At 43.7% G+C, this 27,140-nt stretch overlaps 3 protein-coding genes across 4 annotated transcripts in view; 1 reads left to right on the top strand and 2 right to left on the bottom strand.

Annotated features, from left to right (window-relative positions):
* The window catches only part of LOC108163348 (MKRN2 opposite strand protein), a 73,159-nt gene that overhangs the window by 5,715 nt on the left and 40,304 nt on the right, over positions 1–27,140 (top strand). The gene's annotated exons all lie outside the window — the stretch shown is intronic.
* The window catches only part of LOC108163344 (protein eyes shut), a 70,476-nt gene that overhangs the window by 7,188 nt on the left and 36,148 nt on the right, over positions 1–27,140 (bottom strand). The window contains exons 4-7 of the mRNA XM_017298584.2: positions 21,750–21,902; positions 19,381–21,665; positions 8,052–8,404; positions 1,473–1,745 (exon numbers count right to left, since the gene is read on the bottom strand). Of these exons, the coding sequence (XP_017154073.1) occupies positions 1,473–1,745; positions 8,052–8,404; positions 19,381–21,665; positions 21,750–21,902 (3,064 nt within the window). The remainder of the gene's footprint in view (positions 1–1,472; positions 1,746–8,051; positions 8,405–19,380; positions 21,666–21,749; positions 21,903–27,140) is intronic.
* Positions 16,689–18,299, bottom strand: LOC108163345 (lanC-like protein 3 homolog). The gene has a single exon (XM_017298585.2). The coding sequence runs from the start codon at positions 18,169–18,171 to the stop codon at positions 16,891–16,893; it is 1,281 nt and encodes a 426-aa protein (XP_017154074.1). The 5' UTR covers positions 18,172–18,299; the 3' UTR covers positions 16,689–16,890.

Raw genomic sequence — 27,140 nt, 5'->3', positions numbered from 1 at the left:
TGCTGCATTTTCATTTTCACTGACAGCACTGACTCTTTTCAGTGCAAAACTGGCTACGGAGTCCATAATATATAAGCTTTTAGTATGGCCATTTCGTTGGTAATTCAGGCATTTCTTTAGGAAAAACATAGACCATGCGATACCTTGGACTGTAGCGGTCTTTGAGCTATAAGTTGAGAGAAATTCTTGAAGAATAGGGCAGTTTTTCGGCTAATTTTAGAGTTTTTTATGCCATTTTATATAGAAAATTGATTAAACCATCGAATAAAGTAGTTTTTCCTTTAAAAATCACGGGGAAAAAGCTCTTAGAACCGCAGTCAACTCTGCCACAGACTCGGTAGCGCACACGACATGTATTTTGTTTTGTGAATTCTCTTTTCTTTACCACCTTTCGCTGACTGGCTTCGGTAGTCGAAGGATAAAGAGAGAGCATAAATTCTGCGCCGCCCAATAATATTCTCTCTCCTCTCAAACATGGTCTAATTAATACATATAAGACCTTTGCTTAAGCTCCCTTTTCTCTTCATTAATGCCTATCTCATGTATGACTCGGGCTAACATTATCAGTTTTATCGCTTCAGGCAAGTCGAGCTAATTTTTTCATGGATATAGTACCACAAAAAAGTTCTTTACGTTCAGTGGCCATATAATCTGGGTCTTTTACTGCAGCGCAGTCATGGAGGAAACGGCTTTCGCCACCTGGCAACTTTGTGTGTGTGTGTTTGAGCCATCAAATGGTTTCATTTTATTCCCAACAGTTCTGCTTTTTCATCGCGCCTTGAGGCACGGCCACGGGCACAGCCACGGGCACGGGTACGGGTATCGTAAGCGGCATAAACATTTAAGAGATGCCGTATCGACCATCCGCCGCAGAGAAGTCGTAACTTTTTCAGGGAGAGATGTTCATTAGCCGTAGTCCAGCATTCAAAGTGCCCAAAGGGCAATACAAAAGAAATATTGTGGTCGTTGCTTCGACTATGGGGGTACCTGGTAGTGGCATTAGATTTGTGGTTCAATGATTGAAATTATGGCAAAGCATCTAAGCCAAATGATGGAAAATGTGCCAGAGAAATGGTAAGAGAATTTCCATTTAGGTAATACAACATCCATTATATTTTGGGGGTTATAGTCATGAGATTTTAATGAGATTTGGTGTATAGGTAGATAAGAGCTTTGTATATGGAACTCTATAGAGTTCTCTCTGTAACTTTGAAATTGTGGACTCTTTTTTTCATTTTAAGCCTTTGCTTTGATCCAAACTTTGAAGATATGGGAGTGCCCGAAGACTAATCAACAAATATTGATTCTTTTAGCTATATTAGATCCTCAAATCCAAGGCTCTAAATGAAATGACCAACAAACTTGATTCAAAGGATTCCAAAAGTCAAATATACCCTCTGGCACTCCTCTGTGTTACAGGGTATGCAAAAACAAGACAGAAAAACCGATTCGTATCGGTGGAGAGTACTTACCCGAATATTTCGCGCCCTTGTCCGTTAATGCGCAGCGTGTGGAGACACCCGGTGAAGCCGGTGCCGCTTTGTGCTGGCGGCAACTCGATAATCAGGCCAATCGGGGCTTGGGGGGCGCCGCCCAAGTGCAGCCATGTGTTCAGTATCGCCTCGGGGGTATGCAGTCGCTGGGGCAGTAGTTTCAGCCACGTCGGCTGATCCCCGGACATGGCCAATGTGTCGTTCACCAGCAGCGAGGCATTGCAGTGTGTGTAATTCCGGCTAAAGTCCAATCTGTAAAGAGGTATTTTCGGAAAGTTCTTTTTAGTTCTTTTAGTTCTCCCCTTTTTCAGCCCTTGGTGTTGCATCAAATATTTAATATGCCGCACGGTCCGCCCTCATTCTCTCTGTGTGGGGTGACTTTTCTCTGGATTCTCTCTGAGTGTGTGTGTGGGTGGGTGGTGGTGATTCTTCTCTGGATTCTGTTTGAGGCAGGCATCGGTACACTTTTAAAGCAAAATTCCCAACATGCCGATGCGTGCAAATATTTATGACACCACAATATCCCAGTACCCCCCTCCCACCCATGGCCTGGCAAAAAGGGTCCAGCCAGCAGGCTGTTGTTTGGTTACCTTTTGCCTGTTGACCTTTCGTCGAAGGCACAGTGGTTTAAGGTCTGACAGGAAGGTGTGCCCTCAGTCAGAGGGTGGGGGTGGAAGATGGTTCTCCTTTGTGGACGCTTTTTTAACTATTTCATTAATGTCGCATACTTTTTGCAGTTTTCGTCTGCCCTTTTGTGGGTTTTTTTAAATTTTTAAATTATTTTTTTGTGTACTTGTAGAATACAAATATAAGTAATATAACATTTTGTTGACTTACTAAAAAAATTGTGCCTTTGTTAAACAAATTTTTCAACTAAAAAAATGTTCACTAAAGAAACAAGATTCTTAAAAAAAATGCCCAAAGTGGTTTTTGAATTTAAAAAATGATTTCGTGTGCGTTTCAAAGTCACTTAATTTTTTCTGTCGTGCCAAAGTTTTTGTAGCACTGTGTACTTTAATTACCTTTTTTCAGTTTTTTCTTTCTGGAAGGTCCTGCCATGTTTTTTCTTTCTGGAATTTCCTGCCATGTTTTTTCCTACCATTCCCCATAGACCCCAACGCACTGTGCCTTGGTCCATATCCCTCCAACAACAATTGCCTATAATGTCAATCGATTGTCAAATTTTTCCTGCGCCTTCATGTATTTTGTTTGGTATGGAATTCGTTCCCCCAAACCTTTGATGTGACATCGAGGTGGAATACCAAATGGCAGGACCCCCCCCTGCCTGAGCCCCCCCTCCTGGTTTTTATTGCACCTCATGGCCGAGTGTCACCTGCTTTTATTTGAATGTCCTTTATTGTGAGGACTCACACGGCTTGGCCGAAGTGTTTCTGATTTTATTTGTTGTCAGGCGGATTTTTTTCCTCTTTTTTTTGGGGGCGAGGAAGTTTGTGTGGGAGATGGACAAACTGGGATCCATATCTTGGCGTTTATTGCATTTGAATGTAGATATTTTAATACAGAAAAACGCCAGTCCAATAAATGCGTGGCAAAAGGGACACCGACCGATTTTATTGTTATTTTATAGCAGGCGGGCAAATGCTGTAAAAAAGTTACCCATACGGGTATGAAAAAGTTTTCCCTGATTGCATTTAGTTTTTACAACATATTGTATTGAATGGAGTGCTCTCGTACTCGCACTCGCACTCGTACTCGTACTCGTATGTTTTTCTGATTTCTTTTACCTTTTCAAACGAAATAATCTGATGATATTGTTTCTGGGATATTTGTTGAAATTTGTTTTGATAGACGGGTTTCGGATTGGGTTTGTTTTAAAGATTGGAAAAGTTTTTTTTTGTTTTCGAATTAAGTTTTATACAGATTACAGTAATAGTTTATGTGGATTCTGGAACGGATTTCTTCTACATACAATTTGTTAAATAAATTAACTTCATTCTTGTCATTCGATTAATGATTTTTACTCTATTAAATATCAAAATTAATTTGGAATATTAAATTTAGCTTTAAAGCTTTTAATAATAAAATTTGATCAGGGCAACAGCTGTAACAGGGTAATCGCGCTGTTAGCTTCCCAGGTTAACAGCCTGTTATCGCTAACCGGTACCGCTCTTAGTTAACAGCGGTCTAACAGTTACAGCGCTCTGAGAGCGTGCTTGCGCTGTTATCACGATCCACACGGCTCGCGGGCGGCCTAAGCTTGTAAGCGAGATCCGATTTACGTTCCCACCCGAATACCAGAGGGAAATAGACGGCAGATATATTGTATATATACACCACCTATGTATCTTTTATTGCATTTTCGTTCTCTACGTAGGATCCCTACGTCTAGATCCACCCTCCTTCAAACAGAATAAGTCGGAATATTATGGAAAATCTTGCAATCATTCGTGACTACCATTCTTTGTGATGTAATGAAACGAAATGTAATGTCTGATGGATACGAAAAACATTAAACCTTAATAAAAACTATACGAAATTAAATCCCAGCACTAATCAAATTAATTGACATTTTTCCAAGGTATAGGCCTAGTACTGACTATTCCATATAGAAAGCCCTAAGCAAATGTGTACTAAAACCAATTAAATAATGCACTTCTATAAACCAGTTTAAAACCCATTAAATAATTGATTTATGCCAAGTAATTAGCATTTTCCTGCGTTCATTTAATAGTTTCGTTAACGATCCGATAAGCCCAAAAACCCCAAAACCCAGCACCCCGAAACTACAATGTTATTTAAAGTTCAATTAGCTGCATTTGACTGAGCAACAAATTAAATTAGCATTGTTTACAATTTTCGGGGGTGGGGAGCCTTGTGGAGTCCTTGGACATAATTTATTGACACGCTCAATTGAATGCTGTGGAAAAAGTTTTTAGTTGTTGAACTTCAGCGGGGGAGAGGAAGCCGCCGAAAAGAAAACACAACTCATCTTAATTAATGAACTTAACTTTCGGGAAATGAATTAACCAAATACGTAATAATTAAAAGGAAATTTCTGTTCTGAAAAGCTCTGGGGGATCGGTATGGGGATGGGGGGGGGGGGGGGGGGGGGGGGGGGGGGGGTTTATCCTGAGCCGCAATTAGGCTCGAAGAACGGTAATTGTTATTGCTTTCTAATTACACTAATTGTGCGCAACACCAGTTCGATGAAGGTCCTTAAGTAAAATGTCAATTGTATAGGCCATTAGCCTCATTAGAGGGCTGGAGTGCGGCTGGACCAGGCCTCCCCCGAAGGATACATCCAGCGGGAGAGAGACTGAGCGAAACTACGGTTCATCGATGGTCGGACAAAGCCTCCATCACCGCCATTGCCTTCGCCATCGCCATCATCATCATCGAGTGGCCCAGGGCGACTCAGGGAGTCCCTTGTGCTACCCAGTGCTCGGGCGATTAAGCACGCAAGGCAAATAAAAATAGGCAACGTACATAAATTTGTTGCTCGTAAATCCACTTGCCCCAGACTCAGAAAAACGACACCCGAAAACAGTCAAGAAAGTCGGTATTTAAGGGTCGAAGATGGGGATACCCTAGAGAATGTCTATAGATCTTATAAGAGATCAGCCGGAATCCACAATAAATTTCCTTTAATTCTGTGATTTATTGGAAGTCTTCTGAAGAATATTTCCATGTAAAACTTTGAATAAAGTCATCCATGCGGAGAACGCATTTATTTAAGATATGAAAATTTTTAAATTAAGTTTCCTTGATAAGAATGTCCTTGTTGATTGATAGTCAGGCAGATATAATGGAGGTTTGTACCATAAATACCTTAAAAGTGCATACTACTTCTATGTATTGTCTTCAAAATCTATAAATTCCTACAAAAACTCTCCTATACTCCTATATTCTATACCATCTAAAACTCAAATAACCATTCGCTGGGAAATGGTTATCCTTTCTTTGACTATGAAATTAGTATCTTTGACTTTTGATTGATTTAGATTGATCTGCAAGAATCTATAAGGATTTAAGGCTACTCGTACTGATAAGTCTTTTTTCTTACGATCTAAAATATGGGTTTCCTGGTAGTTCTGAATATTTGGGTTTATGGCAACAATCTGCACCTCTTTTGAGTTTAAAAAAACCACCCGCACTCCTACACGTACGATGTGTACTTTGTTTTTGCTTTCTCGGGCTCGAGTCTCGATCAGCCGTCTGCTTGGCCGCATGCCCTTTGCCGAAGAACCGCTCTAGGAGCCACCAAGAGTAAAGAGGTTCCTAGAGTCTAGCAGAGATAGTTTACAGGTACAACTAGTTTGCACATGAGTAGCAGATAGACATTCGCCGTTAGACATACCGAATAGGATCTTTCTCCGTGTCCCCACTGCAATCTTCTATATAAAGTTACAATACCCCTTTCCTAGGGTATCAAAAGTAAGCAAAGTAACATATATATACCTTCAACATGTACATATATATTACATGAATATATATGTATGTATATGGAACAGTCGCACCATTGGACATTGGATAGCCTCGGGCTGGGGACCAAGTGCTAAAAAGTAAATTTGTGGTCGATTCAATAGTCGTAAAAATGTGAACGGGAATGGAATGGCGCTTGCTCTTTTCTCTTTTCTCTTTTCTCTCTTTTCCTTTTTGATAAATTATTTATATAGGTTTCTCTTTCACTCTCTCTCCCTCGACTGTTTTGTCCTACTTTTTTGATATATTTGATGCCCTTAATGTCCTGTTTATGCCAATGTTTTGCGTCTATCCTTGATTCGTTGTGGGATTTCATTTCGGTTGCCCATTGGGTCTGTGTCCGGTACTCTGTTCTGTTGTATTTGTCTAAAACGATTATTTGGTCATTTTCCATATGCGTTTGTCCATTTTTAAGTAATTGCTGCACAGTTGAATTGTTAACAAGGACACTTATCGACCCCACAGCATTGAGTGTTTGATTAGCCGATAATTTGACGATTGAGTACTGTAAGTGCCAGGCATTTGAATATTTAAAGAGCATTGAAGGAACTATTAAACCAACAGGTTGCCGAGGCGGCATAGAGTCTGATATTTATGAAAATTGGCTGTGGATGGGCTGAAAGAAGATTATAGAGTGCCTGTTGGCAGGAGTACAAAAAGTGTGGCAGGAGAAAGTGAAGGCACTCTTTCTATTTATGCATTATTCACACACAAATTGGGTTTCAATTTATTTGTTTTTGACTTCTAGAATTATTTGTTGTTTGATTAAATGAAATACATTAAAATAATGCCATTGAAGGAGGTTTTATGCGTACAAAAATCGATTGAAAGGTGGACATTTTATTATATCTTTCATTGGGCTTTCCCTTTAATGAAATGCCTGCATTTTCTCCTCCCAGCGTTGAAGGATTTAAACAGATTTTAGCGGCATATCTGAAATGGTACAAACCGCAGAGATATGACCTCTTTCCTGGGGTGAAACTATTAGGGATAGTCACCTGTGGATTCTGTGAAATGTAGCAGAAAACATCGGACCACAGCCCTGACCTCTATAGAAGGAGATCTCAACATTTGGGCCCCTGATAGGCCCCCCCCCCCCCAATGTGGTTTATTAAATTCATTAAAAGCCTTAAAATTCAGGAAAATTCCACATAAATCCTACTGGCCGGTACAAAATCAATAATAATAGTAGCTAATAAGTAAGCAATTTTTTTCTAAAACTGTCGGTCCAAAACACATTTCTATATTTATTTGTACAGCTTAGATTTACTGGCACTCTTCTGCCGCCATAAATGGGGGACTTTATAATCCCATTTTCCTAATCCCATTTGAAAAAGTTTGCCAAAAACTTTATTTTTCCATTCCCGAATGCCATGGGGGATAATTTTAGCCCCAAAATTAGCCAAAGTGTTGGCTTTGGTCGATGGAAATGTTAGTTAAACGATTAATTACGCACCAGTCCCGTTCTACATTTTTACGTATTCCCCCTCAGGGCGGGAATTTTCCTAGTGGGCAGAAAATTAAATTTTCAACCAACGCAAAATATATGTAGCACACAGAAAAAAAGGAAGGGAAGGGGAAGGGCCAGCCAAGAGGATGGAAAATCTCCAAACTAATTACGCATGGATGGCAAGTGGAAGCCCCGCAGGATTTAATGTTCAAGGAAATGGGAGACCGGAAATGGTAGGATGGAATATGGAGAAAGAGAGAGAAAGAGAAGAAAACCTAAAAAAAGGAACTGCAATTTATTCTACACTTGAAGCATTATAATTTGTGGCCTCGGCCAAATGGCAAATGGAATTCGACACGGGCCAAGTTTAATGGCCGACGGACAGTCCCGAGCTCGCCGCCACTGACAGTGACCCATATGCTGACCTCCGGCCCGCTCCGGCCCTGGGCCCTGGACTGTGGACTCTGGGATCGCAGTTTAAAAAGTTAATTAACATGCCAACAGTTGTGTGTCCGTGTTGCCCCCTGTGCCACCTCCCACCGCACTGACCCTTTCAGCCATCCATCTATCCACCAATCACCCCGTCAAGTGGTGGGCGTGACCCCCGGGGAGGAGGGGCCACACATAATTGCATTCCGTGGTCCCCACGTCCATTTGGCACTTACTCAGCTCGAATGGTAATTTCGTGGCCGGTGTTCACCGGCGTTTCCAGCTCACTCAGCAGCATCGTCTGCAATCCGCACGAGAACTGGAACTGCATGAGTCCCTTCTGGAGGAACAGCGCCATGTAGTGTCCGCCCTTCGTGCCCTGGGCGGCGGCCAGCATGATCAGACCATTAGTGGCCCTTGTTCGCACCTTCAGCTGGATGTGCATGGGCAGAACGGCGTCCAGGGCCTCGTGCTGTCCAATGTCCTTGTAGATGCGATGCGACACATACGAGTCGCCGGAAAAGGCTGCATTCCGTATGACGATGGGCAGCTCACAGAGCGGTCCCTGGCGATCGAAGCGGCAAACGCACTGTAAACAGGGATTTGAAAAAACTATTAGATATGGTTTATAATCTCATCAAATAAGGGACACTAATCAGTGTCTCTTTTTCAGCAAAGCACATCAATTTCGAGAAGGTATCTACGATGTACGAATGCCAGAAGATTTTTCCTTTTTCTAAATAATTTAAGAACTTTTTTTGGGTACTCAAAAGATTGGATGTAACTAAAAATTGTATACTAAGTCGAAGAGAAAGCACACTTTCTTGTGGGATGATAAACAGTTGACAGAAAGATCCTTTCGTTTCATAAATATTTTAAAAATATCTTAAAATATTCTTTGTATAAATATACATATATAGATAGATTTAAATGTTTTTTCAGATACCTAAAAATATAAATTGTATTCCATTCAAATTCTATAAATATATCTATAATAATGTATTTAAGGCCTTTATTGCCCTAGCTTTAAAAATAAAATACTTTGTATTAGAATTAAGTACTCTGTCTTTTCCTAGTATTACAATAAACTATAATAATAATAATAACTATAATAATCTCTAAACAATTGTGGAATAAATTGCATCTATCAAAACTTGGAAAGTGTCTCTTTCTTTCAGAGTTTCTGTTAAAAACTCCGCTAATATATCATGCAGAAATTCGCATTTATTCCACCTCGAAAACTCCCCCAAAACATATATCCTCAAAATCCTTTACAAACTCCCACAAAATAACTTCGCTTCTGGCCAGCCAGCCAGTCAGCCAATAAATGAAACAAAACTTGAACAATTTTAATTTAATTTTGGCAACAACTCCTTCTGGTCGCCTTTCAATAAGAAGACCGACCCGACCCGACCCGACCGTTCCGAAAAATGCCAATAAATTGAAAAGTAATATGAATTAACTTTCTGGCTCTCGCGTCTTGCCGTCCCTTCCTTTTGTCCTGGTTTTAATAATTTATGCCGCCGCCAAGGGACACTTAAAGTGCAGCCAGCCAGGAGCTGGTCGGAAGGAAAACTGCAACAGCGGAAAGGCAGCCAGGCAGCCCTGCATCCAGACAGGCAGGACAATGGCAAGGAAAAGGAGCCACGCACTTGGCTGGGACGCGGCTGCCCCGAAAAACTTTTGTTGTAATTTTCTTTAGCGAATGTCCTTTTCCTTTTCGTCGTGCCGGGTAGCTCCTTGGGGGTGCCGGTACTTCCCATTAAATTGAGCAAATGAAGTGCAAGGCGAGTGGGAATCTCTGGCGCAGTGAAGGTAGCAGCGGCCCAGTCACGCAGGACATGCCCGGGAGTCTCCTCCCACTTGTGGGTCCCCTTAATGGGAAGTTGGCCATATGTTAAGGGTAGCTCAAGGGGTCTCTGTGTTGTGTGGAGGAGGTTCTTGAACAGGTGAAGAAAATGTTGCAAAGTTTTCGCCGGTCTTTGTCGTCGCGGAAAGTTTCCTGTTTTCCTTGAGAGGGAATCAGTTTCAGGATGTTTTTTCCCAGGATATTTGTGTTGTCTGATTTAATCGAGTAATTGGTTATGTTTTCGAATGATTACCGATAACATTTTGTTGTTTTTTGACTATATTTTGATTGCATTTTAAAGAAGGAAATTCAGTAAGTTTTCCATATAAGATATAATAGATCAAAAAGTGTTTAAGCAGATTAAATTGGGAATGTTACTGATACAATACGTCCTATATAAGAACAGTTCATCAAACATCCATCAATAGACGATACAAAATACGTTTCATATATATATAAAAAAGGCAAATTTACACTCTCATTCCTCCCAGATTTAAAGCCCACAAGACAGCGATTATTTTCCCCATAAAATATATATGCATGTAATTATTAAAACAATCTCTTAACCTGCTGTGAAAACATTATTCATATTTTTTGCTTGTTTTATATTTACAACCCGACACGCATTACAAATGACCTTCGCCCCCCCCAAAGGAGTTCCCCCAAACACAGCGGAAATGCCCAACCAGCGTTAAAGGATTCATCGCATAATATTACTTAACTGCTTAGACATCGCATCATGCTCCACCCCCGTCCTTAACCCCATCCTGGCAACAAATTTCAGCTGCTCAGAAGGCTTTTGTTTTGCCGGAGAAACATTAAAACCAGCGCCCGCTGAGACGCAGAGGATGTTGTACATCAGCATCATCATCATCAGCAAGCAGGTCATGATTTGAACTACATCGTAGGATGGAAAACAATCAGTGTACTCTGGAAGAGGGTACTACAGTTTGGTAGGGAGTCTTGCAAAGGAACACAGAGGGGGAAGAAGATATATTTATATATTTTAGATCATCATCAAACGTGAAAGAGACCTACATAGACCCAAGGCAGACTTTTCTTATAGTATCATAAAAACAAACCATCTTATAGGGTATCCTATCCTTCGGCTTCAAAGGTTATCCTTTCTTTCTTGTATTTTCATAGCATACTTTTGGGAGTTGCCTTATTTTATCCCCATTCCCCCCTCGACTACCATGCCTATTTCTTCATAATATTTTTGTCCTTGAAAATATTTTTATAGAAAAAGGTTTTTGTTGTTTTTTAGCGCTCCTTCATAACAATTATTTGAAGTGTTTGCTGGAAGTTTGCTCCCATTTTTTTGGGTTGAGCATTTTCTACGCGAATTCCCGCTCTTGTTAGCCAAATGAAGCTGTGTTCGTGCGGGCGTGTGGAAAGGAGGCTTGGAAGGCTGTGGCAGGCTGCGGCAGGAGTGCGTATCGAGGGCACCCGCCGGGGCTGCATTTAGTTTTCGCACAAAATTTTGTTGTCGGCACTTTTCGTTGCTGTTTTTGTTGCTGATGTACGGGGGGTGGGAGTGGGGGGGGGGGGAATACACTTACGAGCATGTGCCCTGCTAACAGGAAACATTTTAATTAAAGCTTTTGACCTTGCGGCATTCGGTTGGCGCATAATGAATGTGGGCCCCAGCAAAAGCACCAAAGCCGAAACAACCAAAAAAATCGTATAAAAAGAACAGAAATGAAAATGAAAACGAGTCAGGGGCAAACATGTGGCAGATTTTTGATTTAAATGCTGATGAGGAGGCTGAGAGGCTGAGGCAACGGAAATGATGTGCCGGGGCTTTGTTTTTTTGGAGCTTAAACACATGGAAATTTCTGGGAAATTTATATAAAATGTAATCAGGGGAAAGTGTAAGAAACAAAGGAAATATATGAAGGGGAAAATTATACAAAATATGGAAACTGTTGTACTAATCAGATCTCAGATTTGAATGATCTTTTGGGAGTAATTAATTCTTAAAAATATTGCTTAAATTTAAATGCAAGTGTTCGTGTACAGTAAAATCCTTCATTGGCCCACAAACCCCCTTCAACGCTATCAATTTCATGGCATAATCCTATTCAAATATTCCCAGAAGGATCCGTAAGGGACACTCTGTGCTTCCTGTTGATTCGGTCTCATTGCGTTTCGGTCAGATGGAAATTAATTGTAACACGCTTTTCGAAATGTCAACAAGCAGATGCCTGGCATGGTCTCTGAATGTGAGTGAAGTGCACTCTTCATAAAGGCCAGCGCAGGGAGAGAGAGGGGAGGTTGTGGGGGCCAGATCCTGCCAAGCTCAGGACGCATTAAGCCCGGCGAGATATGTGGCAGTGGCAGCAGCAGCGGCAGCGGCACCGGCACCGTCGGCGGTGGAGGCGCCTAAAAGGGCTCAACAAAGTTTTCATTAGTGGCATTGGCGGTGTGCGGCACAGGCAAGGGCAAAGGCAACGCAATGCAGATAGTAGACCCAGAGCAGATGGGGAGGATGGGGGATTGGTTGGAAAAGCCAGAAAAAACATTTCCGAAAACCAAAAACTCGGCGGGGTAGCACTTGAAATGTGCTTAATGCCACTTTACGAGTGACTTTCGCCCGAGTGCGAGTGCCACTTTGCCTGCACTTCACCGTGGAACCCCCCCAGCCCCCCCAGAACCCTGTGTGTGCCCCTCTTCTTGGCTTATTTCCGCTCTCTCTCTCTCTGTCTCTTGCGGAGGATGCCCCGCACTCATAACGCACACTTGCTTAACCAATATGACAGCTGACATATGTAAGTGTCTGTCTTTTGCTCTCTGTCTGCCTTTCTTTCTTTTTTTGTCTCTTTATACAAATGAATAGAGTGGGAGTGGGAGTACGAGTGGGAGTGGGAGTGATGGGTGGCCGGAATCTCTGAAAATTAACAAAAGCTTTGTCTGCGTGTATCTATGTGTGTGTGTGCTGTTGTGCCTTTGTGTGTGTTAGTGTTAGCAGTTAGTTAAATTACTTGGCAACAATAAAGTGGCATTTGCTCTATGAAATAATTTTCACCTACTTGCCGGCAGCCTCTTATGTCCCTCCCACACACAGGCGTTCTCTAGTTCTTTGTTTTACCCTTAAAGAGGGTACTACGATTTTGATGGGATATTTGCAACGTAAAGAAGGAAGTATTTTGTTTATATATATGCTTGTTCAATGATCAGCAATCCGAGATCTTAACTTAGACGAGATCTAGCACATAGGTCGGGTTCGCCAGGATCAGACCTGGGATCCGCGCGTAACAGCCTTCTGCTGGTGTCACACGGGCCACTTGATCGTGCAGTAATTGCATAGCCACTTGAAAGATGTAGTCATTGCATAAAAACGTCCAGAAATATATGTAGGTATAGAATTCCATATGTTGCATTACGAATGATTGAAAGAATCATGACAGTCCTTGGGTACTTCTCAAAATAAAAACCTTCTAAATTATTGTTTAATATATTTTCACATTTCTCTGTCACTTTTTATCATAATTAGAGCACTATATCACTATATTCGCAGGCTAAGAAAAGTTATTGTCGAGGCAAATCTATTTGTAAGAAAAAAAAGAATTTACTGAAACGTTCTTCTAACAAAACATAAAGATGTTATATGATATATGTTTGAATCTTAAGATAAGCCACGGAACCTGTAGTTATTCAATCAAATATCATTATAATAAAAATAAGAAGTAGATTCAAAGTTTCTGTAAAGCTTCAGAGTTCCTTTCTCTGTGCTATACCTTAGTTACCACTTCTTAGTCTCCCTGCAAGCCTCATATGTCGATCTATATCCTATACCCAATACCCACATCCTGTTTAGGTCTTGGCCCACTTGTGGTCGAGCGTGAGGGCATGAGCGCTCTGTCATACCCCAACGAAGTCATCCTGCGGTGATGTGTCACTCACTCAAGCCTTAAATTTATTATGAAAATTTAATTTTTTCTTGTTAGCATGCGGATGCGGCCAAACAGCTTTCTCTCTCTCCCTCTCCCTGTGTGTGTGTGTGTGTGTGTGTGTGTGTGGGTGGCATGATTCATAGGTACACCTTGGAGATGTACGCGTGTTGGCAGCAACTTTCTAAATAAATTGCCAGTTGGCTTTGTTAACTCATTAACCGGCAAGCGGAAGCAGGAGGACTCTCCGCCATAAATTAGTTGGCATTAGTGTTGGTTAAGTGTCTGGAGTGTTGGTAAAAACGTGGCACAAATAAAGGAGAGGTAATTTATAAAGTTTAAACTTTCAATAGCATGGGTTTTGTGGGCAAGCACACGCTAAATGCACTTTGGCTATTTTTCTAGTGCTGGGTAATGTTGAAGAGTGTTGGAAAGCGACTGTAAGTTTCCCTTCGAATGCAGGTACTTCTGAAATTTAAAGGAATTTCTGTTCAGAGGCAGATTGCTACCTTTTCAAAAACCCCTTGTGCAAATTTCCATCCATCTAAGGCCATCATCAAGTATGAAAGTGTGACTGCACCTATGCCACCTATCGGCGTCCCTCGGGGGCGACCCCAATTTGTCACGCTGCTGCTGCTGAAGCTCTTCCTCCTCTGCTTCCCTCTTTGGAGTGGATTGTACGTATAAATTAGCCCTGCGTCGTCGACTCTCATATCGAAGGGGCGCTCACGTTTCGGTCGTAAAAAACTGGAATTGCATGCGGTGCTTTTGCTAATTTGGCTAACGCTGGAGCTTCCTGGCTCTCTGACATATGTGCGGCCATATGCGTGGTGGCCCTAATAGACTACGCTGCTCGCTTGTGGTCATCCAGATACTGCAATATCCGTTGACCTTCATGGTCATGGAATGGTTTATGGTTTATGAATGAGCTGCTGTAGCGTGTGGTGCTACAATTATCGGGATGTGGTTGTAAAGCTGTTTAATGGCAGGGAATGTTTTCTGTACAGGTGGCCTTGGGGATGGTCTCGATATTTGTACATAAATATTAGAGTAAGGAGTGACCTTGAAAGAGTTCTGGGTAATAGAGGACTAGTGTTGTGTAAAGTCTGAATAATATGGTTTGAAAGATAGAGAAAGAAGGTATTTATGAATTATTCCTTATCCAAAAATATCAATCAAAACTGGTATTAGACGAACGCAAAAGCAGTGCTGTGTAATATCTAAATAGGGTTTAAGCAAAATATGGTATCACAAGGAAGCTTCAATGAAATGTGACTATCCTACCCATGAAAACTGATTAAAAACATTATTAAACAGTGTTAAACAACGCTGATCTGAATGTCAGTCTTGTGTAACACATAAACAAGTTTAAATTTCAATTAAAATTCCTTTCAGTACACGAAAACCCGCTTCCAATTAATATTTCCAGTCATTGGGCAGAACTTTCAACCGGCAACCTCTACTGCAAAACAATGTGTATTTCAAAGCGTATACATTTCCCTTAATCAGTGTTCGGCAACGTTAAAATTGCTGTATGGCAGAAAATTTCTGGAAATATGAAACCGAAAACAATGGTAAAATACCACCCCATGGCTCATATAACTATCATGCATGCCATTTGCTTTCTGCACAATTTTCCGATTTACCAGCCATTAGTAGTCGTTCGAAATTTTGTTGCGTGCCACGCTAGGGACTGTCCGTACACTGCTATGCCTGCCACAATTAATGGCCCCAGAGTTTTGCCATTCAGTAGCGGCAGGAAAATTCGATACTCGCCCCCATCAGGTCATATTTTTGTGTCCTTTTTTGTGGGGGGGGGGGGGGGGGGTAAAATTACCGCAAGTATTTTCATAAATAGTTGAATAGGCATAGGACCTGGCCTGCTCACTGGCTGCCTGCCTACCGGCCTGCCTGGCTTCTATTGTTGGAGCCACTCGGGGGAACGCTTTTATGGTTTCGAAGTGAACATTTTTGTTGCTTGATTTTCTACCTGATATTTTGTGTCTGTTGCTAATGCTACTGTTACGAGCTCTAGTACGAGTACGAAAAGTTTTTAACTATTCATTTATAAGAGCAATTGGCATTTTCTGGGAATTCTCTTGCAGGGAAGGGGTCCAGGGAATTGCCCGAAATACGACTAAGAGCAGATAGATTGGGCTGCTGCTGATTGGGGGCGGGAGAAGTTTTCCCCGGAAATGTGCCACAAAATACTTGTTTCAAAGTGATTTCTGATTCGAGTTCTGAGAAATGCATTTGTTGGGGAATAATAATGAATGAAAGGTATAGGTTTTTGTGTGTTTCTATGAATTTTGATTGCCAGTTTTCGTATTTATGAATCTGCAGAAGGTTTAAATGTTTTAAGCGCATGATGATGGATGTGATGGAGTTTGGAGTGTTTTTTTAAGGCATAAAAGAGTGCTGATATATAATGAAATGCATTAAGACTAATTTAATAGGTAAATTTTGAAGGGTTAAAGTGTTTTTTAATAATTTAAAAGTGTTGTGTAATGCTATAAAATGGCCTAATATATTTTAAAGGGTTGTGTAATTTGCTTAAAAGTTTTCAGAAGAAAGAAAAGCATGTTAAAAATAATCTTAAGTGTTACTAGTGACATCTGTAGTGCCGTAAATAGTTCTACAGCTCTCAAAACAGTGTTGAAAAGTGCTGCATAATTATTTTCAGAGTGCTTTTTGAAGTGTCTTCCATCTTAGATTCTTTAAACTTTCTTTGAACTTTTCTGACCTACCTTTACTAATTGCAAACTAAAGCCATCGAACGAGAATGGGTCGTGAATTGCCATTATTTCGTTGAACATTGGGGCGCCCAAACTATGTTACATACAAAGGCAGGTCCTGCTGCAAATCAGTGTCTAACAGACAAACACCCATCCACCCACGTGCCCCACGTTCCCATCCACATGACTGATTATTTATGTATGAATGACCCGGACACATCTGTGCACTACCTCCTGTATCTGCCTCTCGATGTGGAGCCGTGTGTGCACCTGGGCATCTGTGGGGCCATTTCAAGTTGTCAATTTGCAAATTTAGTTGCTCCCTCCGTGTGGCTGGGAGTGCTGCTACTTCTAATTTATCCCATTAAAGGGTTTTGATTAAAGTTGCTCAATTTGCATCTACGAATTGGCCAGAGATTGAACATTGAGCTCAATCGTGGATGAGGGTATAGATCCGACAAATACCCCTTTAATTTTGTGGATTATAAATTTTAAAAAGATATTCTGCATCTCTTGTTATGCACCCGACATGTATGTTGTTTTTGCAAATACTTTCTGCAGCATTCGATTGTGTCGAAATGATGGAAGAAGTTATGATCTATTTTTCATAGTGAAACACATCCATGAAGGGAAAGTGGGCCTTCTCCGGTTCCAGTAGATCCACCAAAAAGCAAACAGTCCCGGCCAGACCCTCATACAGGCTGTGGGGTCTATCGGGGACGCGTGCCTTCTGCTTGAACTCCTCGCTGGTCATCAGCTCAATGAACTTGTAGGCCCTGTACAAGTAGATCCTCTGGTTGGTCAAACGGAAGAGCAGCAGAAACACATAGCCATTGCCGGCCACACCATGACAGATGCCGGGACCCTTGCGAACGAAACCCTTGCGCCATACGAAATCGGCTGAGCGGACCAGGGCCCTCAAGTACTTTGGCTCCATGAAGATCAAGTAGGCCTTGGCCATCAGATAGACGATACCGGGAGTACCGTGGCACCACTGGACCAGTCGCTTCTCGCCTTCGTCCTCCAGGGTCACGGGAAAGTTTCCATCGACATCCTGCTGCGTGAGAACGCAGTCAAGGGTGCGCTTGACGTCATGCAGTACGTCTGCAGGAGCTGAGATGTCCAACAACGGCGATTCTGAAGCCTGGGAGTGGTCTTTGCGAAACCAGGGACTGTCCAGGAGCACCTGCAGAATGCCACAGAGTCCTTGGGCGGCGCCCAGATACTCCATGCCATGATACTCGTACATCAGCGGCAAGTAGGAATTGTTCTTCGTGCTGTACTCTCGACCGCTGGCTATTATAATCTTGCAAACGGAGATCAGGTCCTCGTCGGGAATCTTCTTGCCGGGCAGAATGTCGTTCAGCCAGTAGCAGCCGGAGAGATAGCCGGCACGTCCCACCAACATAGAATCGGAGCCGCCGTCGTCTTTGCCTGAAGGAATGGCCGCCTTAAAGTTCGCCAAGTCCTTGGCCAGCTGCTTGGGGTCCTTGAGGGCCTTAGAGATTGCTGCGGACACCGCATAGATGCCAGCGTTGCCCCTGAGAAAGGAGTAGCTCGGCAGAGACGAATGTTCCTTGAAGCGCTCGGCTTCCCTCTTGGCCTGGCGTATGAACATCGATGCATGCTGCAGGGCTGTGGGGCAGAGATCACGGCCATGCTCGCTGCGCGACAGCTTCCAGAACATGAAGGCTATGCCGGCATTGCCCACATACAAGTCGCCGCAATCCTCCCTTCGGGGCTTACATTGCTCCAAGATGCTCTTCACGTAGCTGGAGATTAGTTCTTTGATGAGTTTTTCATCCCAGGGTAAGACCAAACCGCTCTCGCCCACTTCTGCGGTATCTTGGTAAGGATTCCTCAGATAATCTTTACCCATGTTCGATGATGGAGGATACGACTAGAGTTCGGTTCTTTTATGCAAACAAATTTTGGTTCTGTGAAGCAGATAGATTTCTGTGTGGTGTGTTCTGTGTAGCTCTAAGTATTTGAGATGTTAACACGAATTTCCAGGCATTCTACAATCCACAAATCAATCCTGAGAGTCCAGAAACAAAATAGACACGCATGAGTACGAGTACATTGCATAAATCAGCTCTTTCGAATGAGCGGAGTATGCAATATTTAGCTCGTTATCGAATGCGAAAGTAAGTAGCAAAGCGGACGCTTGATGCTTGATGTACTTTTAGGCGTTGTCTGCCATTTTCTCAATTATTTACCGGCGCGTTTGTCTCCGTTCCAATTATTGGTGTTGAATTCGTTACTCTCGTGCCTTTCGCGAATGAGAGTTGCGCCATTACGACATGCTCACACGCACATTTTCGTTATCTTGTTGTATTCGTTCATCGGTGCTTGCTGTTCTACTATTTCAGATGTTTCTTGCACTATACAAGCCCACAATGGGCCATCTTGGGTCTTACTGGTATTGTCTACTGGTAAATATCGGTATGCAATCCATTCACAGTCAAAAAACACACACACAAAAAGAGATCAAAGATCAAGAGATCATTTTGTATGTAATATTTGGATATTGGATCATACAAAAAGTACTTTGGTCCCGTTTAAAAAAAGGGGGGTCGTGGTAGGAAGAGCGAAATGGGTAACAACCTGTTAAACAAACACCGTGATATGAATAGTTTATATACTAGATATTCTTTGATATTTATAATTATATCTAGTATCTGTCTATCGTCTTCCTAACTCTTTATAGGGTACTCTTTCCATAGACTCCCTTCAAAACATCGACAGTGTGCTGCCTGCCCTGTTTACCTATTGCCTTGGCAATTCGTGGAGCCCTTGCCTGGCATATTTAATGACTTATTAATGGACAGAGGTGGGGCCTGGCAAACTCCAAACTCCATAGCCAATTAGCAACTCAATTGGGCTGAAAATTGTGAAGTTGACTGCTTCGATACGTACGCCCCTTTTTGGGTGTTTTCACCGCATCGAACAAACAAATCGAACGATTCCGTTCGAGGTGCCAAGTGTTGCTATCGATTGACCTACTCCTGAGGCTGAGGCACAAGTCGGAATTGAAGCCGGAGTCGGAGTCGAGCAGGGGTCTAAGTGGATTCAATCGGTTACTTACCCTGGAACCCTCCGATGTGGTTACGCAGGTGCCGCCATTGTAGCAGCCCACCTTGATGCAGTCCACATCTCCGGCCTTCTCCTCGGGCACACCAGCACCAGCACCAGCACCAGCACCCGGACGTCCTCCACTGGCCACTGTGTTCGAGCCCTCGACCTCCTCGCTGCTCTCCGTGACGGGCTGCCTCGTCTGCGCCGGCGGCACTTCGACTGCGTGCTGTGTGGGCGGCGGCAGAGTTTGTGCGGATTGTGTGGAGGGCGGCGTTGGTGGAATCGTTGGCGGTGGCAGGGTGGCGGGCGGCTGGGTGGGTGGCAGGGTGGGAGCTGCAGTGGGGGGCATTGTGGGAGCCGCTGTGGGCGGTTCCGTTGGTGGCGAAACAGGTCTTAGGGTCGGCAGAGGCATGGGTCTCAGGGTTGTGGGAGGCACAGGCGGCGGCAGCGTTGTCTCTGGCGGAACGTACGGCTCCGCTGTGGTCTCTGGCGCCGGCTGCTGTACTCCAATCAGATCCTCCGTTTGCATGGGCACTGCCGTGGTAATCTCCACCGGCATGGGCGTGGTCACAACAACATGCGGCGTGTGATGTGGATGGTAGTGGTGGTGATGGTGGTAGTCGTCGTCGTCGATGGGGGTCGGCAGAGTGCTCACGATCTCCCCCGGCAGCCCCGTCGTCTCGTGCTCGTGATGGTGATGATGATGATGGTGGGGCTGCGTTGGGGGCCCTCCCGTCGTTGTCATCAGCGTGGAAATGGTGGCATTGCTGTCCAGAATGGTCACCACAATGTGGGGCGTGGGGACCGTGGATAGCTCTATGGAGGGGGTTTCGTATTCCTCGGGGGAGGAGATGGTCGTGCCGCGGACTGGTGGCTGGACGGTCGTGAATCTGCCAGCACTCGTCCGATGGGTGGTTATCAGCACCTCTGCCGGATACTCCGTGAAGAACGGAGCCGCTGTGGTGGAGACCTCTGTCCACAAGTGGTGCGTAGACGTTGTCTCCTCCACCTCCAGCGGGGGCCCTGGGGCAAAGGTGGGTCTGGGCACGGGCACCACACGCGATGTCGTCGTCTCCTGAGGATAGTAGGGCGTTGGTGTGGGCGTGGCACTGCCGTAATCCACAGAGATGCTCGTCTCGATGGTCGTCACGCGCTGCACGAAGATCGGCCCCGCCGTGGTGCCCATGGGCTGCTGCTCCGCCGACTCCGAGCTCGAGGAGGAAGAGGAGGCATAGTCCACGGCAATGGTGATGCTGGGCGGTGCAGTGGGTCGCAATGTGGTGGCTTCCTCGCTGCCACTGGCGCTGCCACTGCCGCTGCCACTCACCTCGAAGCGAGGGACAGTTGTGTATTCCTCGGACGTGACGACGACCTCTCCAGAGGCCTCCGCCGAAGACGATGTGGTGCGCGGTGCACCTGGCAGAGGCGGCAGAGTGGTGTAGATGCTGGGTGTTTCCTCAGAGGAGGAACCAGCAGAAGCTGGAGCACTCACTCCCGGGGTGGCTGTAGTTCCTGGCTGAGGTTCCGGCTCTGGCTCCGGCACCTCTGGACCCACTGTGGTTTGCTCCACGGAAACACTGTGGCTACCGCTCTCGGGTGGTGCCATTGTCAGTGGTCTAATCTCCACCGAAACCTCCTCCGAGACAGCCTGCGCTTCGGTGGTTGCGGCAACAGGCGGCTCCACGGGCTCTTCGGGTGCCGGCGGTGGCAGGGTCGTCTCTGGCGGCGTGACAGGCCGCACCGTGGGCGGTGCCAGCGTGGAAGTCGTGGTTGTGGCCCGTGTGGCTGGTGCCTGCGTGGCCGGGGCCGTGTAATTGCAGTCCAAGGACTCCTCGCCCACCATCAGACACTCGCAGAGCATGCCCGTCAACAGGGGCGGGCAGGAGCAGGAGAAGGTGTCCACGCCATCGATGCAGACGCCGCCGTTCATGCAACGCGGCCCCAGCTGGCACTCGTCGTACTGATACTCGCACTTCTCGCCGTGGTAGTCCGGCACACAGTAGCACGTGGGTATGCCCTCCTCCATGAGGCAGAGGGCATTGTTCTGGCAGGGATTGTCCGCACAGATGAGTATCTCCTCCTCGCAATTGATGCCCGTGTAGCCCATGGGGCAGGCACAGGCATAGGCCGCCAATTTGTCCACGCAAACGCCGCCGTTCTGACACGGCGACGACTCGCATTCGTTGATCTCCTCCTGACAGATGCGTCCGTGCCAGCCGGCAGGACAGTCGCAGGTGAACTCCAGGCCGGGCCCCTCCATGCATTCACCTCCGTGCTGGCAACGGGCCCCGGTGCCTAGAATACGACACAAAAACGTTGAATGACTCAGTCTTCAGCTTACAGAACACATGTATTCAAGGCTTTTGTGCCTCGTCTTACCCGTATCGCAGACGGCCACATCCAGCTCGCAGTGATCCCCCAGATAGCCCGGCTGGCAGGTGCATATATAGCCATTGGTCCGGTCCCGGCATTGTCCGCCATTCTGGCAGGGATTCGACATGCATTCATCGACGTTCTCCTCACACTGGGATCCTGCAAGGAAGAACACAAATTGAAAGGATGTATTAATGACTTTCAAACCGTTTTAATTATAGAAACACGAACACAACATATATGCCAGTCCCTCGAGTGGAGTGGAAGGGATTGGATTGGTATTTATTTATTTATGGCATCACTTTGTTTGATATTGTTTTGAGGTTTAATTATTTTTGCCTGCCGCAATTAGCTTTTCATTTCTTTTGCACAAGAATAATTGTTATTGTTTTGTGGCTTGTTTATGGAATTTAATTGCATTTTTTGCTGCCATTTCAATGCTGAATGTTGCCTATTTCATTTTTGGGCACAGAAAAAGTCCAAAGAAAAAGTCCCAAACAATTTTAATTAATAACCAAAGGGGCAAGGGCCCTACATTTCCAATATTTCGCTTCAATAAAACCCTTTTCAATCCACAGGATAACCCTCTTTGATTTCGATTTCGTTGCAAATCAGTAGCCATCCTTCAGAATGTTTTGCATTCGGAACAAGTGCAATTGAATGACCTTTCATTATGCCCTTACCAATTTGAATTTCCCTCTTTTACTCTCCAACCAACCAATCTATCCATCTATCCATCTATCTATCCATCTATCTCCTTGATCCCCCCATCCATGTCTGCTTTATTCCCCCAAAAAGGCATCAATGGCAATCAAAACACAACCTACAAGTGCTGATTTGGTTGCAAGCAATCTAAACAATTCAAAAGGATATATCCACAGATGCAAATACACATGCAGATACATTTTTGAGTGTGTGCGCGAGTATCTCTCTGTGTGTTTGTGTGTGGAACATGGCTAAAATTTGTTGCTGTCTTTCAAAACTCTGTGTATATGAAGTGGAAAAGAGTAAAAGCGAATACAAGTGGTGGAATCCAAAAGAGAAAGAGAGATCTGAAATTTAATGCTCTTTCTTTAAGGGATTATCGTTTACAGTTAGGGAAAAGGCGTTTACAGGCTAAAACCTGTAGGAGGAGAGTATATATATTTTTAAGACCAGCTTCCAATTCTTATAGGCATTCGAGGTGACCGTTTTAAAGTCATTCAAACAGAACTTTTATACGGAATTAATGCTTTGTCCTAAAAAAGATACTTTCAATGCTAAACCTTTAACCTAAAACTCTGACATGTGTCTCTGTCCATTTGAAAAGGGGTTTCGTGATAGGAAAATAGTAGTTCTGATCATTTTTGTTCGACTCTTCTTCGAAGGCCTAAAATCAAAGGCTATATCGATTCTCTTGCACTACCGAATGGTTCATAAGGGAATTTCCTATAATACACTAACAAATTGAATGTCTTGTGAATGACGAGATATATTTTCTCCGAGACTGGGACCGAGCATCAATTTGCAGTGTCATGCCCAAGCAATGTATATTGTTTTTGCTGACCTAGGACCGACTTTGTGTATTATATTGTTAGATTCTGGAGACCGAAAAGTCAATCTTTCCTGTGTATCGCCAAAGACTGAGTACAACACCTTTTAATACGAATTTAATTGATTTATTTTAAGGTTTAAGAAGCCCTGGACTTTTCTAATAACTAATTTGTCATTAAGCTACAATAAAGCTGCATTTAATTACTCCAAAACCCGAGGACCTCAGATCCTGGGTTCCGACAACTCTGCCAAGAAGCCATACAACTAATATATTTATTGTTTATCTGCTTGTGACTTCAACCAATCTAAAGCTTAATTGTCTATCATTTCTCTCTACAATAAAACCCACAAAATGGGATATGCCCAATTTAAAATAGAGTAATCTCTGCCCAGCTGGGGGATATCTAGTTTGACAGCCAACAATGGCAACAAATGCTTGAAAATACTTTTCAATTTTCTGCTCAACAACTTGCTGCGACGTTGACTTGGTCTCCGTCTCCGTCTCCAAACTCCGAGTCAGAGTCAGAGTCAGTGTTCTGCCAAAAGACAGCAACTGACAGGCGAACAGGCGGACAGGCAGACGACGAGTATCTGTTCTTTTGTGTGTGTGTGTGGGTGTGTGGGTGTGGGGGTGTGGGGGAGTGGCACTCAGGCCCCCCATGGTGAATGTTTTAGTTCTTCATCTCGAAACTGCAACTGCAACTACAATGCGCTGCGTATGATATCATTCACGTGTGTGTCTCTTTCTCTTTCTCTTTCTCTCTCTGTCGCGTTTTGTGTTTTTCTTTGGCGAATTTATTGCCAGCGAAATATTTTGTATGGCTGAACTTTGGGCTGAAATTTATTTGCCCGGCATGGAAAACGCCTTTTAGTTTGCTTACTGCCATCTAGATTCCATCCCACCTTCGGCGGGGGGGAAGCTCTTTTGGCAACAAGTTGGCGAGAAATATGCTTAAAGTTTTTTCCCTCCTCCTCGAGCTCTTGTCCTGGCACAAAGTTTCCTCGTTTCGCCTATCTCTCCGAAGTGTCTGAGTCTAGGTCTTGGTCTGGTGGAAAACTTCTTCCCGGGCAGAGGAAAAAGGCAAAACACTTCAAAGTGTCGAAACAAAAGTGTCAAAAAAAAAGAGGAAGAAACGTCGGCGTGGAAATGCCTTTGCACTCTGCCCAAAATTAATGCCCCAAAAAACGAAGAAGTATCTCCTTAATTTAATGCAGAAAATGCCATCAACAGGGGGAGGGCGGGGGGCCACAATTTATCACTCGAAGGACATCAATTATAGAAATAGTAGTACTCGGGCTTATGCTGATGGACAGCCAGGCAGAGAAATAATATGAAGAGAATATATAATAGAATATAATATAATATAATAAAATATAATATAATATAATATAATATAATATAATATAATATAATATAATATAATAATCTGAGAGACTAAGGGATACCTGGTAAGAGGAAGAAGATACCACGTGAAATACCAAAAATCTCTCATAAAAATAATAGAGGAGAAAAAGACATATTTTCAAAGAGAGCTCTATAACGGTCTATTGAAAAATCTTCTTTCTGATTGTAAAAATTATCCGTGCTAATATGTTAGATAATATCCTTGAAAATATAAAAGCTTTAAGGAGTTCTTATGCATATCTCTAAAAAGAAAGCTATTACAGATTTTTCTTCATTTCTAGCATATTGATTATCCTATTGCGATGGTTTTTGTTAGATTGATAGATCGTACGAGTCTGGCCATTAATTTCGATGGATAGCCAGAAATAAGCACCGACTATAAGTATGCCAAGTGTTCAATCGGGCGCCTCTCCGAAGTCCAAGTGTTCGTTAGACAGAAAGACCTTGCCATAGCATAGATCCCTCTCAACAATGAATAAAAATAAACTAAATAGAGTATTTGGCCTCTCACATACACAATCATAATTACCACACACCCCCACCTCGGCTCTTCAACGGTCATAAAAGATAAATGTGTGTGCCTGTGCCTGGGTCTATGGGTTGGAGAGGGTTGGGCGGAGTCCTTGTCTGGTTTATAATGCAACAATAATGTAAGTCTATGCAAATGATATGAGGAAACTGCCCTGGCTAGCAGCAACGAGGGCTACGAACATGTATTAAATTTGCATAAGCACTAAATCAACACAAAAACCGAGGCAAAGAAGCCAAACGGACAGTGAGAGATGCCCAAAATCCTGAGTCCTGAAGAGTCCTCAAGCAGCAGAGGATGTCCGTTTGTGTCATTTGCTTGGCTTATGGCTGGTCTTTGCCTCAGCATTCGAGAAATATCTAAATCAAACTATGCAGGTCCTTGGTTTTCTGTTAAACATTTCGATTGCATATTTGCCCCGTCCCAATGATGATTGCATTCGCCTTGTTGTTGGGCCACTGTAGATGATAATTTAAATGATAATTTTCATCTGAATTTTCGTATCATTAATTTATGTTGCAACACTTCTGGAAGTGCGTTTCCATTTCAGGCTACAAATTAGTTCAATTATGGTAGCCAGAGACTGGGCCCAAGAGGATTGACATTTCCAATTTGCGAATGTGGCTTTGGCCAGGAGCCTATCAGAGCCTTTGAGGTTAATTTTCTTGAAACTCTAATGGGAAGACTTTCAATGGGAAAACTGTACTTTAAAGACCATCATTTTATGCAGATCTACTCGGTTTTTAGCTCTCAATCATCGTCTGAAAACATTTATGCCATCATCAAACATTTTCAATATTTAACATATCATTTCTTGGGTGAATTATAGTATCTTTGAAATACATCCCATAAAAAGGGAGAATAAATAAAAATCGTATACAAATTTATGGCTGGAAGGACACCATCGGCTGTCCTGTTCTCTGGCTTACATTTCGATTGAGTAATGGATATGGCAGGACAGCCAGCCAGCCAGCCAGCCAGCCTCGGACTGCGGCACATTCTCGTATTTCATGGCGAGCAACAGCTTCGCTTCAATTTCCTCCCGTTCTGACCATAAACTCCCATCAAGTCGGTCTCTGGGCATCTCTGGCGGACAGTGCATTGCACATTTCAATTTGTTTATGGCCCCGATATGGGGCAAGCGAGGCAGTCGCTTTCGCTTTATGATATTTTACTGGCCTTTAAAGTGTTTCGAATGTATCAATTTTCCTTATGGAAGCTCTCGATCTGATGTTCAATTACGGATCTCTAGTTTTGCTCATCTGCAGTGGCATAATTCACTTTATTGCGCATACGACATGTTGCCCAAGAGTCAACAATTTCTACATCTACTGCTGCTGCTGCTGGTAAAAACTAAAATGGTTGCCTGTTTTTTCTTGTGTGTTTTGCGCCCCAAAGCAGAGACATGAAATGTCACATTACGCTCCAATTCATGCACAAATACAGGAAGTGGTCAAGCAGAGACGGGGGCCAGAGCACGCACAGTTCTTAGCCCACATTCGTGCCACACCACACCAGCCCGCCTCGTGGCAACCCCCTTCGGTAGGTCTACGTCGGCGTCTGGCTATACCTTTTCCTATTGCACTGACGATGATTTCTGGTTTTTCTTGTTCATTGTTTTGGCTCCGCTTGTGGTTTCATCGAGGCCTTTGCTATACCTATTTCTTCTTACCTCCCTCCCCCTCAACCTCCCCCTCCCCCTAGCCCTCTCCCTCTGCTATGTGTGAAGTCGTTAAAGTGAAAATCGATTTTCATTTTATTTCCCCATGTGCGTGGGTCCGTGAGAGGCGATGGGGGTTGGGTCTCTGGTCTCTGGTCATTTCTGTGGGCACGGACAAAATGCCTTTCTACACCCACTGCGCCGCAATCTACGGGCCATGTTTTATGAATGAATTTTTTCGAATTGGACGCACAATTTTCACTCTTTCTC

Source organism: Drosophila miranda, chromosome 4, assembly GCF_003369915.1.
Source record: "Drosophila miranda strain MSH22 chromosome 4, D.miranda_PacBio2.1, whole genome shotgun sequence".
Taxonomy (NCBI): Eukaryota; Metazoa; Arthropoda; class Insecta; order Diptera; family Drosophilidae; genus Drosophila; species Drosophila miranda.
Note: the sequence above shows the minus strand (reverse complement) of the source record. Positions and strands in the feature narration are given on the sequence as shown.